The sequence below is a fragment of the Myotis lucifugus genome, unplaced genomic scaffold (assembly GCF_000147115.1).
Source record: "Myotis lucifugus unplaced genomic scaffold, Myoluc2.0 scaffold_216, whole genome shotgun sequence".
Taxonomy (NCBI): Eukaryota; Metazoa; Chordata; class Mammalia; order Chiroptera; family Vespertilionidae; genus Myotis; species Myotis lucifugus.
Genome location: NW_005871264.1, coordinates 1,902,135 through 1,916,432, shown reverse-complemented (window position 1 = coordinate 1,916,432; position 14,298 = coordinate 1,902,135). Strand labels below are relative to the sequence as shown.

At 50.4% G+C, this 14,298-nt stretch overlaps 1 protein-coding gene across 1 annotated transcript in view; it reads left to right on the top strand.

Moving 5' to 3' along the window:
- Positions 1-14,298, top strand: part of SCML4 (Scm polycomb group protein like 4) — a 78,105-nt gene that overhangs the window by 58,383 nt on the left and 5,424 nt on the right. The window contains exon 6 of the mRNA XM_006098019.3: positions 7,920-8,207. Coding sequence (XP_006098081.1) covers positions 7,920-8,207 — 288 coding nt within the window. The remainder of the gene's footprint in view (positions 1-7,919; positions 8,208-14,298) is intronic.

Genomic DNA, 14,298 nt, shown 5'->3' with positions numbered 1-14,298 from the left:
AGAAAGGCAGAAGTGGGGAGGACCCTGAACTCAGGTCTTCTCCTCCCTGGCCCTTTGCTCTTCCTCCCCAGCTGGTCTGTCTGTAGGGCCCTAACACGTGCTGGGTGGGGTGTGTGTCCTATTTCCCAGCGGAGAAGCTTGATGCACAAAACACGTGTTCACAAGTGGCTTGTGGTAGGTACACCTGTGTCACTTCTTCTAGCAAAGAATTAAAAGAACAAAACAACCCCAACCCCCATTCAGCAAAATCTCACAGGTGGAAATTGCATTCCAAGTACACCGATCCTCTGTTCTCCTGGGTTCTCTAACTCGGCCCCCAGGAGTGTTTCATCCTCGTCCTTGTGCTCCAGCTGTGTCCTTGCTGGGTGGCATCCAGGGGGCAGGCAGAGCCCGTCACTCCAGACACAGGAGGACTTGCTCTGCAAAACCCACACAATGTGGCCTGCTCCCCCAGACAGGAGGCACAGTTTGATCTGACATTTTAAATGATGTATAAAATGAGAGATGGGAAAAAGGAAATGAAGGAAAGAGTGTGTCTCCAGATTTGGCCGCAGCTGCCGTCTCCTGGTGCAGGCTGCTGATGGGAACATTGCAGAGCTGTGTTCGTCCCGTCACAGCCAAGGGCCATGGGAACGAGGTGAGCTGTCTGGGTCTCAGGCCAAGGGGGTCATTTGGAAGGAGAACAAAGTATCAGTGTCAAGCTCAGGTCTGAAGAACCCTCACAGAGAGTTTTGATGGGAAGCTTAAAAGAAGTGTGTCCACAAGTTCTGTAGCAGATTCTAAGGCCTCCTGTACCTTCCGAGCACGGAGTAGAGAGCATTTGCCAATGCGGGGTTCCTAATCTGAGTTCTGCCTATGTGCCAATAGGATTTCTTTAGGGAAAGCTATTAATTATATTTTCAATGATGTTATTCATTACATTCTAATATCAGTACATGTTTTAAAACATTGAGTCAAAGGGAAAAATATAACCTCTAGAGAAAAGCCTGGCTTTTGTAGAATTTAAAATAGATTTTTACAATGTTCACTAATTTATTGGATCCCTTTACATGAGAAGGCTTAGGTTCTCCTTTGAGTCCTGTAGATACTGAGGAAGCACAAGATATGTATTCAATAATTATTGGTTAAATGAATGAATGAATGTTCCAATTAAGTTGCTGAAACCTCCCACAGTACGTCAAATATGGGACAAAGGGCATGATTTTGAATCATGTTGACCAATTTCATAATATTTTAATATAAAATATTTATATTAAAATGCAACTAAAAAATTAGGATCACAAGAGAAATCATTTTGTGAATTAAAAATGCCAATACCCAAGACCAGAGGAGCAGAATGGTGGCGACAGCAAATGCCCACGAGGCTCTTGGCTGTTTGGAGAGCTCCTTCTATGAGGGACTGTGGAGGAAAACTGGAGCCCATAGAAAGAGGCCATATGGACTCTTTCTTCCTACAGGGCTGGTCTCAGAAATTCTCTGAAACATACCCCTGCCCCTGCCCCATGCTCTCTCTTCAAATAAAAATCTACTAGAAATCTGCTTCTTTGTCTGTGAGGCTACTGTGCCTGTGACACCCCCACCCCTCAGTCCCTAACTGGCCAGACAAGGCTGGGGACTCCTGGGTCAGCTGCAGAGGCCTCTGTCCAAAGAGGCTCCTGCCTGTGATGGGAGAGATGTAGGGGATGGGCCAGGTCTCGAAGGAGATCCAAGAAGATGGGGACCAAGTTCTCTGACTCATACATCAGAACGCAAGACAGATGGGAACAAAGGACTGAGTATATGAGATATAGCCATCCCCAAACCCTCAGGGCTCACAGTAGCTATAATTAGAGACTCTATCCACCCCTTTGGGCTGTTCCCCTGGACCGATACCCTGTGGCCCTGTGGTGGGCCTTAAGGCAGTATCTGCCGCTTCGAGTATCCACACCAGTATCTGCTGGCGGGGCATCAGAACGAGGGTAAAAATGGCAAAGCATGCCAAGAGGAGCTAAAGTAACTTAGTAACCCCGTAAGCTTCTAAGATAAACTCACACACTCTCTCCTCTCAGTGGGCAGTTTCTGGGTCTCATCCCTAAGCCATAAACCCTTTGCTGAAAGCAACCCCATAACTTTCCTGGCAGAGAATTGGACAGCTAGTCCAGAGCAGATACAGCCTGGCTGCTACTGAATCAATGATTACAGCTTCCATTTGGGATATGCAGAGTGAAGAGGAATGAAACAAGTCCCCTTTCCCCATCTGTATTAGTTACCTTTTGCTGTGTGACAAATTACCCCAAAACTTGGTGGTTTAAAATAGCATTTATTATCTCACAGTGTCCGTGAGCCAGGAGTCGAGGCACAGCCTGAGTCCTCTGGCCTTAGGTCTCCCACATGGTTGCAAGGACCTCAAAGCCCAGCTAGGGAAGGATCCGCTCCCAGCTCACGCACGGGCCTGTGGGCAGGATTCTGTTTCCCACAAGCTTTGATTCCTTGTGGTAGAGACCTCTCCACAGAGCACCCCGAGACGTGGCAGCTTGCTCCCCGAGCATGAGGAACAGTGGGAAGTACTGGGAGCCCTCCTAAAAGTCAGGGTGTCCATTTAGAACTGAAACTTAGAAGGCGTCCTCTCTCTATTCCAGGACTCAACATTTCTCTGATTAAGAATCATTTTTAATTTCCTCAGAGTTCTTTGAAAGTCCCCAAAGTGTGGGGACTGTTAAGGTCCCCCCCTTCCACCGCCCCCCCTCCTCTGGGAAGTTCCCATGGGCCTTGGGGCAGAGGCTCGGCAAAGCTGCAAGTGGAGGGGTGATTACAAAACCTGCTCTCCTCCTGAGAATGAAAGGCCATTCATGATTCCAAACAGCTAACTTTGGGCGAAATTGCCTTTGGGCAAAATTTCCACAGGAGGAAATCAACCTATAGGCTGAGAACAAAGTCTGAGGCAAACCAGAAATATTGGGTAGATTAACCAGAACCATTGAGGAGGAGTAAAGAAGTTTAGGTGTCAGGCATTAAAATTATGGTTGGCTTCTGTGCACCTCATTAGGGGAGAAAGGATATAAACGTATGTAAATGGACCAGAGGGGAGTCATAGGTTCATTCTGAGGGCTGAGGGCTGAGGGACCTGAACCTAGAGACAAGCTTAAAGAGAAAATCTATACTGTCCAGAGACCAAGTGAAGGGGAAATGTAATTGAAGCAAATGAAATGCTGAGCCTCATAGGTGGTGTGGCCTGGTGCCCTTTGAACCGGGAAGGCTGGGACAGAGGCCACCGAGGGCCCTCAGGGAAAACACCACAGCTTATCTGAGCCAGAACAAGGGGCGGGACTGCCCGAGAGAAGGAAATCTGCAAACCTCCAGCAGAGCCTCCTGAGAGCGGCTAGGGGCTGGAGGGAAGCTGCTGTCTCTGCCACAGGAAGCCCTGGGAGGGAGGTCTCTCTGCCTCCCACGGCAGCGGGAGCAGGTGCGGGCACCGCGGGCGCCCAGAGGAGCGTGTGTGGCTGCCCGGTGGCAGAGTCACCCAAGGTAGGAGACAATGCCCCGTGTCCCTGATCGGAGCAGGGAGGCGCAGCTCTGCTGGGGACTGGCTGCTGTTCCCTGGGGCCTCTCCCTCCTGCCCCTTCCTCTTTCTGCGTCTCTCCTCACAGGTCTCTTTCTTTGCATTTCAGAGCTTCCTGCCGTGCTCCTCAGGTGGTGGCACCAGGAGAAGCTGGGGAAGTTACTCCCAGCTGCTCGAGTGGCAGTGTTATCAGGCTGGCTGTAGTACTTGCTTTTCTAATCTGGGTCTGCGGGCTAGAGGTCTGTGGTGCGGCACTCTCTCAAGCAGCCCGGCCCAGCTGTTCACACATGGAGCCCTCTGGACACGGCCCCGGGGGGTGGGGCGGGGGGGGGGTGGGGGGGGTTGACCTTCTTGCCAACCTGGGCAGGGCTGTGTGGTCTGCTGGGCTGGGCAGACCTGCTGGCAACTGATCCCAAGAAGGCACCTGCTCAGCCTGGGGAAGGCGGCAGTGACGATGGTAGAAAGGGTGCAGCCTGTGCAGCTGCTCCTGCAAATGGGAGGTTATGACCCATGTGGGGAGATAAGGTGGGGAGAGAAGGGTGTGTGTGGGGGTGTGTGTATGTGTTGTGTGTGTGGGTGTGTGGGGAGAGAGACAGAGAGAGAGAGAGAGAGCACGAGAGAGACGAAGAGATCTGTACGAAAATAGTGTCTAAAGCTCTGGAATTGGTGGTTATTGTTGCATGAATAGGTATTATTGAAGAATAATTTTGCAGATGGAGGTATTTTGCTCTTCAGGGCTTCATTTGGTTAGAGAATCCAAGTAAAGGGCCAGTTTAATTTTTCAAGTCCAAGTTCACTTAACTGTGAGACGTTAGGTCTCGGGTTCTAAATGACAAGGGTCACCGCCAGCTGAACTGACATTCGGTCAGGAGTGTCTGTGGTGTTATATGCGGGGACCCCTTTTCCCTCTGTGCTGCTCCTGCCGCTTTGGGACTTTCTCTCTCTCTCTGGCTCTTGGTTTCTTCTTCTTGTCCATCTACCTCTTCTGCTCTTCTTTGGAGGTTCTCTGGGTGCCACGCCTGACTCTCCATCAGGACAGCAGGAATGGGCTGCACCAGGCGTCCTGGAAGCCTCTGCAGAGGCCTCTGTGGGGGAGGGGGAAGAGGGGGAGTCCACGCACTCCTGACCCTGGAGTTTGCTCCCCCAACAGAGAGGCTTAGACACGCGTCAGGTTCAGAAGCAAGCAGGTATCGCTTGAGGCTTGAGTGGGTTTGAGCTCTTCTAGAGTGTTCAGTAGCCTCACTCTAGACAGGCTTCATAGACAGTGGCTGGGGGAAACCGTGCTCCACAGATTAGCAATGGAAGTTCCAACACTAAACCCTGAAAAGGTGGCAGGCTTCTTTGAACGTGCATTGTGCATTTGCTTGTCCATGTAGGCAGGCTTGTGTGTCAGACAAAAGCTGATTATTCCTTTTTCTGGAGGAAAGATTTAATGACTTACACGCAGCATCCTTAGTCTCTAGGACAGAGGAGGGGGTGATAGAAGGGAAGTGCATAAAACACCTTTTGTTGGCCCTGCTTTGCTGAGCTGGTGGTCTCCTCTTGTTTAATGAGAGGTGCCAGGGTAACAAGACAGCTCATTTCAGATGAGAAGGGACTTTCTAAGAACCCAGGAGACAAGGACCATGAACGTCATCTGCCCGAGTCTGTGTGCAGTGGCTGGGCACTCGGGCTGGATGATCCCAGGTCTGCTGGCCCCATCTGCTGTTCACTCACCAGTCAGCCACAAAACCGCTTGAAAAGTGTAGTTCTCTCTCCAAGTATAGATTTGGTGCTTCTTTTCCCCAGCTTAAATAGTAGTTTTAGGTAACAAACAATCCATATGTCCCACTTTATTAAATTTTTAAGCTACTAGAAGTCCTGCGTACCTGTAATTCATCTACCTCTATGGGGGATGCCTTCACGGCTTGAACAGTGTAAAGGTTTTGAATAGCTAGAAGAGAGAAGGAAGGACCCTCCCCTGAAGCTTTTGGAGAGAGCCTGGCCCTGCTGACACTTTGATTTTAGGCTTCTAGCCTCCAGAACTGTGAGAGAATACATTTCTGTTGTTTTAAACCACCAAGTCACTGGTAATTTCTGCAGCCTTAGGAAACTAATACACCAAAGTCCCACCTAAACTCATCCCCTGTCCCACCAGAGGGACACATGTAATACTTAGGGACGTGCTGGGCTGGGTGTTCTGTGAAGGTCCTTTGCAGTCCCGTGGTTGGATGATGGCCTTCATTGTATCAGTCAGGTACCGTGTAAGCATCAGCGCCCTATTAATAAAGGTGAGGAAGGCTGTTTTCATTGGGTTTGAGCAAATGCACCTCATCGGTTCTGAAGGGCACCCTGGTGTGTGCACCTGACCTTGATGTTCACTCCCAGAGCCATGGCTGGGGCTTGGTGGTGTCTCCATGGTTGCCCACCAGCTGACTTCAGAATCACTGGCTCAGCCTTTGCTGAGGAGAGGGCTAGTGCTTGATGCTCTCTCGTGTCGGTTTGGCTTTCTAATGAATTCATTTGGATCGTGGCCCTTTGATCTCATCCATGGTTTCTAAACCAATCACATCTGTTCCCTTGTTTCCCATTTCCACACATTGTCATAGGAGAACAATTTTCCATCTGCACCTGTGTTTTCCAACTATAGTGCAGATTGGTGAATTATGTCATTCTTTACTTTAGACTATCAGAATTCCATAGATATATTTAATTTGGATTTAAAATATTGAATAAATAGAATGTTTCAGTTCAATTTCTTTTTCATTATTTATCATTCATTTACATGAAGAATTTATATTTAATCCTTTATCGTCTGAATTTTAATACATATCCTGCTAAACTGGCCCAAATGCCTACTCAACAGATATTTATTGAGTGCCTTCTGGATGCCAAGCACTGGGAGCTGCTTCCGCAGGTACATCAGGGCATCTGCCCCTGGGGACACAGAAAGGACTAGTGTCCCAGACGATGAGAACTCGCTTGTAAAGAGAATATAATGACAGTTTTACCACTCACTGGCTTAAAATGATGCTGGCTCAGAGTAGGTGCTCAATAAATGTTTAGTATTTCTCCTTCTCACTCCATTCATGAAGCAGGCTCATACATAGCTCTGTAGCCTGGTCCCTTTTAGAATCTTCCTACTGATGCCTTCTGACCCAGAGGGAAGAGATGCAATATAATCCATCAAGGCGAAGGTGCCGAGTTCTAGGTTTCTGAAGACACCTTGCAGCCCTCCATTAGCCACAAAGGGTAAGACACAGGGCACACACACCCTTAGGCTGCTCACTCATGTCCTAGCAGCCAAAGTGTTTGTCGGACTTGATTGTACAACACTCTCAAGAACGTGTTCACACCTGACACTGGACTTCTGCAATGACTTTTAAAAACAGCTTTATTGAGATGTAATTCGTATATCATACAATTCACCTATTTAGTGTTCAACTCAATGGTTCTTAGTATATTCGCAGATGTATGCAGCCGCCACCCCAATTGTAGGACATTTTCAATACTTCAAAAACCACATACCTTTAGCTAACATCCTCTATCCCCTCAACCTCCATGCTCAAGGCGACCACTAATCCGCTTTTTGTCTCTATAAATGTTCCTATCCTGGACATTTCATAGAAGTGGCACCACTAATATGCAGTCTTATGTGGCTGGCTTCTTTCATGTAGCATAATGTTTTAGGACTCATCCACTGTAGCTATATCAGTCCTTCGTTTCTTTGTATGCCTGAGTAATATTTGGTTGTGTGGATATACCACATTTTGTTTAATCAGGCATCGGTTGATAGCCATTTGGTCTGTTTTGGCTAGTATCAATACTTTTCTGTAAACATTCATGCACAGATTTTTGTGTGAATATTTCTCTTGGTATATATCTAGGAGTGCAATTGCGGGGTCATATGATAGCTCTATTTTAACCATTTGCGGAAGAGCCAGACTGTTTTCCAAAGAGCCTACACCATTTTACATTCCCACCCGCAGCATATGAGGGGTCCGGTTTCCCAGCATTGCCAGGTGAGGGGCGGTGATGGCGGGCCAGAGAAGAGAGCGCAGGGGGATTCAGACGTGCCCGGGACACCGCCAGAGGGGCCGGGCCATGGCGGGGGAAGGGGGGAGGTAAGACTTTTGTTTGAATCTTATTTCCAAGTCATCAATCACCAAGATCGTTACTTTCCCCGAGGACACACCTCCCCGTCCCGAGGATAATATGCTTTGTTGGTGAGGCGGGCGCTTCTGCTGGGAGGTGAGCTACCTGGGATTATGCCGAGGGGCCATTCCTCATCTCCTGTGCTCACAGGCGGCGGCCCTGCTGCTGGGGATGGTTCGCCAAGACTGAGGCCAGGCTCCCTGGAACCGCTCTCTGATCGCCGCCTCTCTCCCTGCTTTCCGCTTAGCCAAGACCTTCGCCACCGCAGAGTGCCGCCTGGCGACCGCTGCGGGCATGAGCCGCTACAGCCTGGACCCCTCCGGCCCCGCCTTCAGCCACCGGGGCTCCGTGCCCCCCGCCTCCGCGCTGTACTGCAAGAGGCAGAACTCCGGAGATGGCCCCCTTGGGGGCGGTCCCGCCGCCGGCGGCCCCCGCACCAGCCCCCTGTCCTCCGGAGGCCCCTCGGCGCCAGGGCTGAGGCCCCCAGGCTGCAGCCCCAAGAGGAATGGGACCTCTCTGGAAGGAAACAGATGTGGTAACGTAATGCATGCACAGCCCCCCTGTGACTTCCCTCCTGGGCCGGGTGGGACCACGGCAGGTGGGGGAGGAGGGGACCCTGGCTGTTTGAACGTGGGGACACTGGGAAATCAGAAGTTTCCTTAAGTCCCTCATGAATGTCTGTCGTTCTTGAACACAGCTGAGGTCAGGCTGTGACGATAAGCACAGGAAATGATGCATTAGAGAGTAGGCGAGGCAGTAGGAGTTAGCAGACTCCAAAATTACGGTGGCTCAAGTACCATGGAAGTTTATTTTTTGTTCAAGAGACTAAGGTGGGTGTTCCTGGTTGGTGGGTGCATCCCTAGGGGCCCAGGCTCTGTTTGTGGCTCTGCTACCCCCAGGCCTCCGAGCCCCAAGCACCCAGCGGCGGAGAGGGCAGGAGCAGGTGGAGCCTGGGCTGGTCGCATCCCTCCCGCTCCCACGTCTTTGGCAGGAGCTGGCCATTTGGCCACACGTCCCTCTAAGGGGGTCTGAGAGGCGTGGACTAGCTCTGTGCCAGGAACCAGATGTTAGTAAAGAGTTTTGTCTTGTGTTAGTAAAGAGTTTTGTCTTGTGTAGTGGGTGACACCGGTGGCTTCAAATTGGTAGATGGGCAGAACCAGAGTTTAGCCAAATGCCCACAGCACTGGTTGTGACACCACTTCTGTCTCACCTGTTACAGGTTGCTTGTTGGGATGTGAAGTACAAAAGTGCTGTCATTCTAGGGATAGCTTAGTGTCCATTCTAATTGTGTGTGTGTGTGCTTTTAAAAAAAAATCATTTCAAACTCCAGAAGCTATAGAGCACAGTGGATAATCGCATGGACTGGGAGCCGGATGACCTGGCTAGAACCCTGGATCTGCCACTTTCTCTCTAGCAAGTCTGACCGTTTGCAAGTCTGAGCTCTGTGCCTCAGTTTCCTCACCTGTGAAATTGGAGTAATAATAATAGCACCTACCTCCTAGGTTTGTTGGGAGGATTAAATACTAGATAAGTTCATGTGTGTATTTAGTACAAAGCCTAGGACAAAGTAAGAACTCAGTAAATGTTAGTAGTTGCAGATCACATGAACATACCCCTCCACAGAGCACAGCTCATCAACTCAGGGGCTGAGAACTGCTGAGAAAGGAGGCCTAGGCCAAGGAGGCAGAGTCTTCATCCTGCTCCTCTAAGCCTCCCAGGGGCTGGCGGTCTTCCTTAGCAAGCCACGTTTCTGTCCTGAGCCTTGGCTCTCTCCGCCAGCAGCCCTGAGAAGCCACAGCAATTAGCACTTTGTGTGATCCAAGGTCCTCCGTGTACTCCTCTCAGTGAGCTCACCCATCCCAGACGAGCCTCTGCTGGCTGAGGATGGAGAGGGAAGCAGGGGCCCCTTAAGGGGGAGGCAGTCCTGAGGGCACAGCATAGACCCCCTCAGCCAGGATGGGGGCTTTGGCCAAATGTAGAGGCACCTGTAGGCCACTCCCCAGCACTGTCACTCAGGGCCATTGGCCAGGAAGAAGATTCCAAAAGGGAGAGATGCTGTTCCATCTGATCTCTAAGAACAAGAGAAGGGAACAAGATCTGGCACAAACCAATGTCTTAAAGTAAGGGGGCAGCATTTATTTCCCAGGTTTATCACCAGAGTTAGAGTCACATCTGGCATATAGTAGGTGTTCAATCAAAATTCACTGTACCTGCCCCCTGCTGCCATGGTGCCCAGAGCCCTCATGTTGCTTCTGGCTGTCAAAACCCTCATTCCTGTGTCCCTCTGCCCTTCACATGTCTCTCCTCTCAACCTCTTCTCCTCAACCCAACTCCCACTTGCTCAGGGTGGTGATCACAGGACACCACCTGATTGAGTTGACTCATAATCCTAAGAGGCTGCCTCTAGTTGGTGACATCTCAGGCCCTGTGTCCTAAGTGTAGGATTTCAAGCAGTAGGAGGAAGACACGATTTAGGTGGAGAGAACCGTCACTTGCTGTAGAATTGTCTGCCCCGTCCCAGTCCATCTGGTCCCCCTGGACCAGGGAGACCCAGGGCCCGTCAGAGGGGTCTCAAGGGAGCTCAGCTCCCCAAGTCCCTTGCTGCCTCTTTCTTGTGGAGTCCTGAGATGTCCTCCCACCCCAGTTTCAACCATCCTCCTGTCCTTTATTTTGATCTCCACCAACCCTTTGTTCTCCTGGAATTAGACCCGGATCCGCTGTCTGAGTAATCTGCCAGAGGCAGGGCCAGCTCTGAGGAAGCCCTCTCTGTCGGAGCCCCGGCTGTACCCAGGAGAGCCCCCCTCGCTCAGGACTCCTGCCTCCCAGGGTCTTGGGGAAGTCAGAGAAACAGCCCTCCAGTTCCCACTGCCTTCCATTCCAAGCAAACCACTAACTGTATCCTGAATATCGAAGGTCTCTTTTGCAACTTGGAAATATTAGTGAGAACTTTGCCTGATACCCTGAAAATTAGAGATGTTCATAGTCAGCAGACGCCCTAGGGCTGTGGGTTGTTCAGAATCACACAGCCGCCAGCCACCCTGGAGCAAAGCTGCTGCAGGATGAACAGCTGAGATTCCTGGTGAGCCTCTGTGATACACCGCAGAAAGTGAAATTATTTACCCTTTGTGGCCGCATTAACTCTTTAATGCTCCAAAAATCCCTTTTACTCAGTGCTTCCTTCAGGGTGCGAAATGGAACCACAGATACCAGAAAGAGCTAGCCAGCCGTACACACTCTCAGCATCCAGATGAAGGAAGGGGGCGGGGAAGGTCAGGGGACAGAGGGCAGTGCTGGCATCTCTGAACTGAGGTTTCCACTTCTGCTTGCATCTCATTGGCCAGGATTTAGTCACATGGCTATGAGCTGCAAGGGAAGCTGGGAAATAGAGTTTCCATTCCAAGCAAACATGGTCCTAGCTGGAAATCAGGGCTTCTATTACAAAGGAAGAAATGGGGAAAAAAAGATATTGGTTAGGCAAGTGGCAGCCTCAGCCACACCCCACGATTAGGTGTGTTCCTTCTCTCCTGCTTCCTCCACTGCCACTTTGTTCCCTCGTCTCTAGTACTTCCTCTCTCCAGTCCCATGGTAGGAACCAGACTCCCAGCTTTGTGAGGTTTCTTGCTCGTATTTGTATCCTCTGCAGCCCCTGAAGAGGGGCCTGCTTGTTCGAGGCATATGCTAAATATCTAGTTATTGAGCAACTAACCCTCGAAGGTTCTAGGGGAGGGGAGAGGGGATGGGAGCAGACAGGACTCCAACACCCCAATCTCTTTAACCAGGGCCTCTTTGTATTTGCAGAGTGGGGCTTTACGTATGCTTTTCTTGAACAAAATTTGCACAGCTAAACACATTTGGAAACCGTGGAAATAAACCATGGGGATTGAGTGGCAGTGTAGTAAGTAGAGAGAAAACGATTGGCCTCCTTACCCTTTGTCACTTGGCTGCCTGCTGGGGGCCCTCTGAGGGCCATTCGTTTCCCCTGTGCCCAAGGAACTGCTCGATATCGCTCTGAAACAGCATCCCCGGTGAAAGCAGTTGGTATGAAGGGACCCTGCCCCTTTAAGAGGGTCTGACCCAAGTCATAAACCCTGGAAGGAACCTAGCAATGGATTTCGCCCCCGTGGTGCTAATCAAAATGGATTAAAACCACAGAGGCCAGAACACTGCGTGAGGCTGCAGGCGGGGGAGTGGATATGGATGACGTGACAAACCTGCGAGCCTTCCCTCTCATGTGAACCTTACCCCGGCCACCTGCTGTCTCGATACATCACACCTGTCACCTCTGTCAGTGGACTCGGAAGGGATGTCGTCACAGGACACATTTACCTGTTGTTTTTTGCTGATACTCAGGTGGACATTCAAGAGCTCTCTCCTGTCTCTCATCCAGGACATAATCCCTGAGAGCCAGAAAGAGGTTGCAGACAACAAAAGCGTCCCGACTCTTGCCTTTAACAGGACCTGCTGTAGAATTCCCAAACACAACTTCAGGTCCCAGCTTCAGAATCAAGACACAAAGTACATCAGACATTGTTATTAGCACCCAAATGCTTCCCATGAGTTGGAGTTTGCTTTCATAGTGTATGGTGTTCGGTGACGGACAGAGACAATCAGCCAGAAAAAGGGTGGGAACAGCACTGGATGTGATGTGGGTGGAATGGCTGAAGGCATGCAAGGGTCTGTTCATTCTGGGGAGAAGAGTTGCGCCCACTAAGACTTAGAGAGATGTCAGCAGAAACTTACTGAGCACAACATGCCAGGGGATCTTCTCGGGTCTAAGGATGGAGCTGACAGGGTGCAGCTCCAGAGAGACAAACAGAACAACTGCACAAACTTGATCACAACTGTGACTTGCCCCACTGGACAGGTATGGATGCTATGAAAGAGTCAGGTGGGGAGGCATTGCTGGGCCTCCTCTGGGGAGTCAGGAAAGGCTTCCCGGGGAGGTGACCGTGGAGCCAGCTGGAAGGGGAAGCAGGAGTTGGCCGGGAGGGGCAGTGAGGAGAAGGGGTGAGATCAAGTTGCTGGCCCAGAGGTCACAGTGGTGGCAGAGAATGAATCAGCCCCGCTAGGCCTCACTTCAAGCCTATGGCCTCTCCTCGTCTCTAGAGGAGTCCTCTCTTCTCATACAGGCAGGGCAGCTGGTCTTGAAGGAATAAAAGAAAAACTTGATTAAAATCTAAGAACTGGGCAGGCCCTCTTTTGTCTAGCATCTCCCTCACCTCATAGTGAGGACTATTGTAATAGAAACAATGAAAAACAACACTTTTAAATGGCCTGATGCTGCCCAGATTGCGGGCTAACCCAACACCTGTGCACTGCATGCCTTGTTTCTAGGAAGGGTGCATTCTACAGGTGAGGAGGAGGAGCTGAGGACGGATCCACCCTCCCCATTGCCTTCACCCTGTCTCCTCCCAACCCAGCTCTAGCTGGGGGGCCGAGGGGCTCTACAGGCAGCCCGAGGAAGAGCACCCTAGTTCCCTTTTGGACACTGATAGGCTTTCCTTCAGATGCGTCTTACCTGGCTCCCACCCAAAGCTACACATTCCCTTGATTCTTAGAATACTCTTGAGAAACAAGTTGAAGAAACAGAGGCCCATAGAGAATGATCAGGGCCAGGAAAGGGACCAAGAGCCTGGCTATTGATTCTTCATCCCGTGGGCTTTGCACATGGACACAGATGAAGCTCTCAGATGTGTGAGAGGCTAACCCGTGAGTGTTGCTCAGGACAGCCTGTGGTGTAACGCGGCTCTGCAGTGTCTCAGGTGGAAGGGACCTTCGAGGTCATTCCCAGCTCCCTTATTTCACACCCGAGAGGCACAAAGATGCTCATGTAGCTGGTGGGTGGTAGGGATTTCTGACTCCGAGCTCATTGCTCATTCCCTTCTTCTTGTGACTCCATTGTTAGCTAAGAAATTTTCTCTGACTTATGAATGCACAAAAGGAAATTATGCATGTGCTTGTGGGTGTGTGTGAGGCAGGAGAGACTCAGAGACGGCAGTACCAGTGCCTGTGCTGTGAGAATGCCGGGATTGCTTTAAACCCCGATTCATAGTCATTCTACTCCCGGGGAATGTGAGTTCTGCTTAGAAATGACAACAGCCATCTTTAGTGACACATGTGTTCACAGTTGGGTTTCACTCTCACGTCTCCAGCAGCCCAGTGAATGGACAGGACCATGCACAGCGTCCTCTGTGCTGGAGAATGCCACCTCCCTAAAGGCCCTGGGCGAGCACTTTGCGTGCTCTGTTCCTTTAGGAGCAAGATTTTTTTCACATCCATCACATCTTACCACTGTCCAGTCACGTCTGCCTGGCCATACCCATTCGTCTTTCTGACACCTTCACAGCAGATGGAGGGGCTGGTTGATCCGTTATATCTGTGAGCAGAGGTCTCTGCAAAAGCTTTACAAACCTGCTACCGGAAAGTTCCATTTCTCTTCCTTCTAGAGCAGCGGTTCTCAACCTGTGGGTCGAGACCCCTTTGGGGGTCGAATGACCCTTTCACAGGGGTCGCCTAAGACCATCGGAAAACACATATATAATTACATATTGTTTTTGTGATTAATCACTATGCTTTAATTATGGTCAATTTGTAACAATGAAAATACATCCTGCATATCAGATATT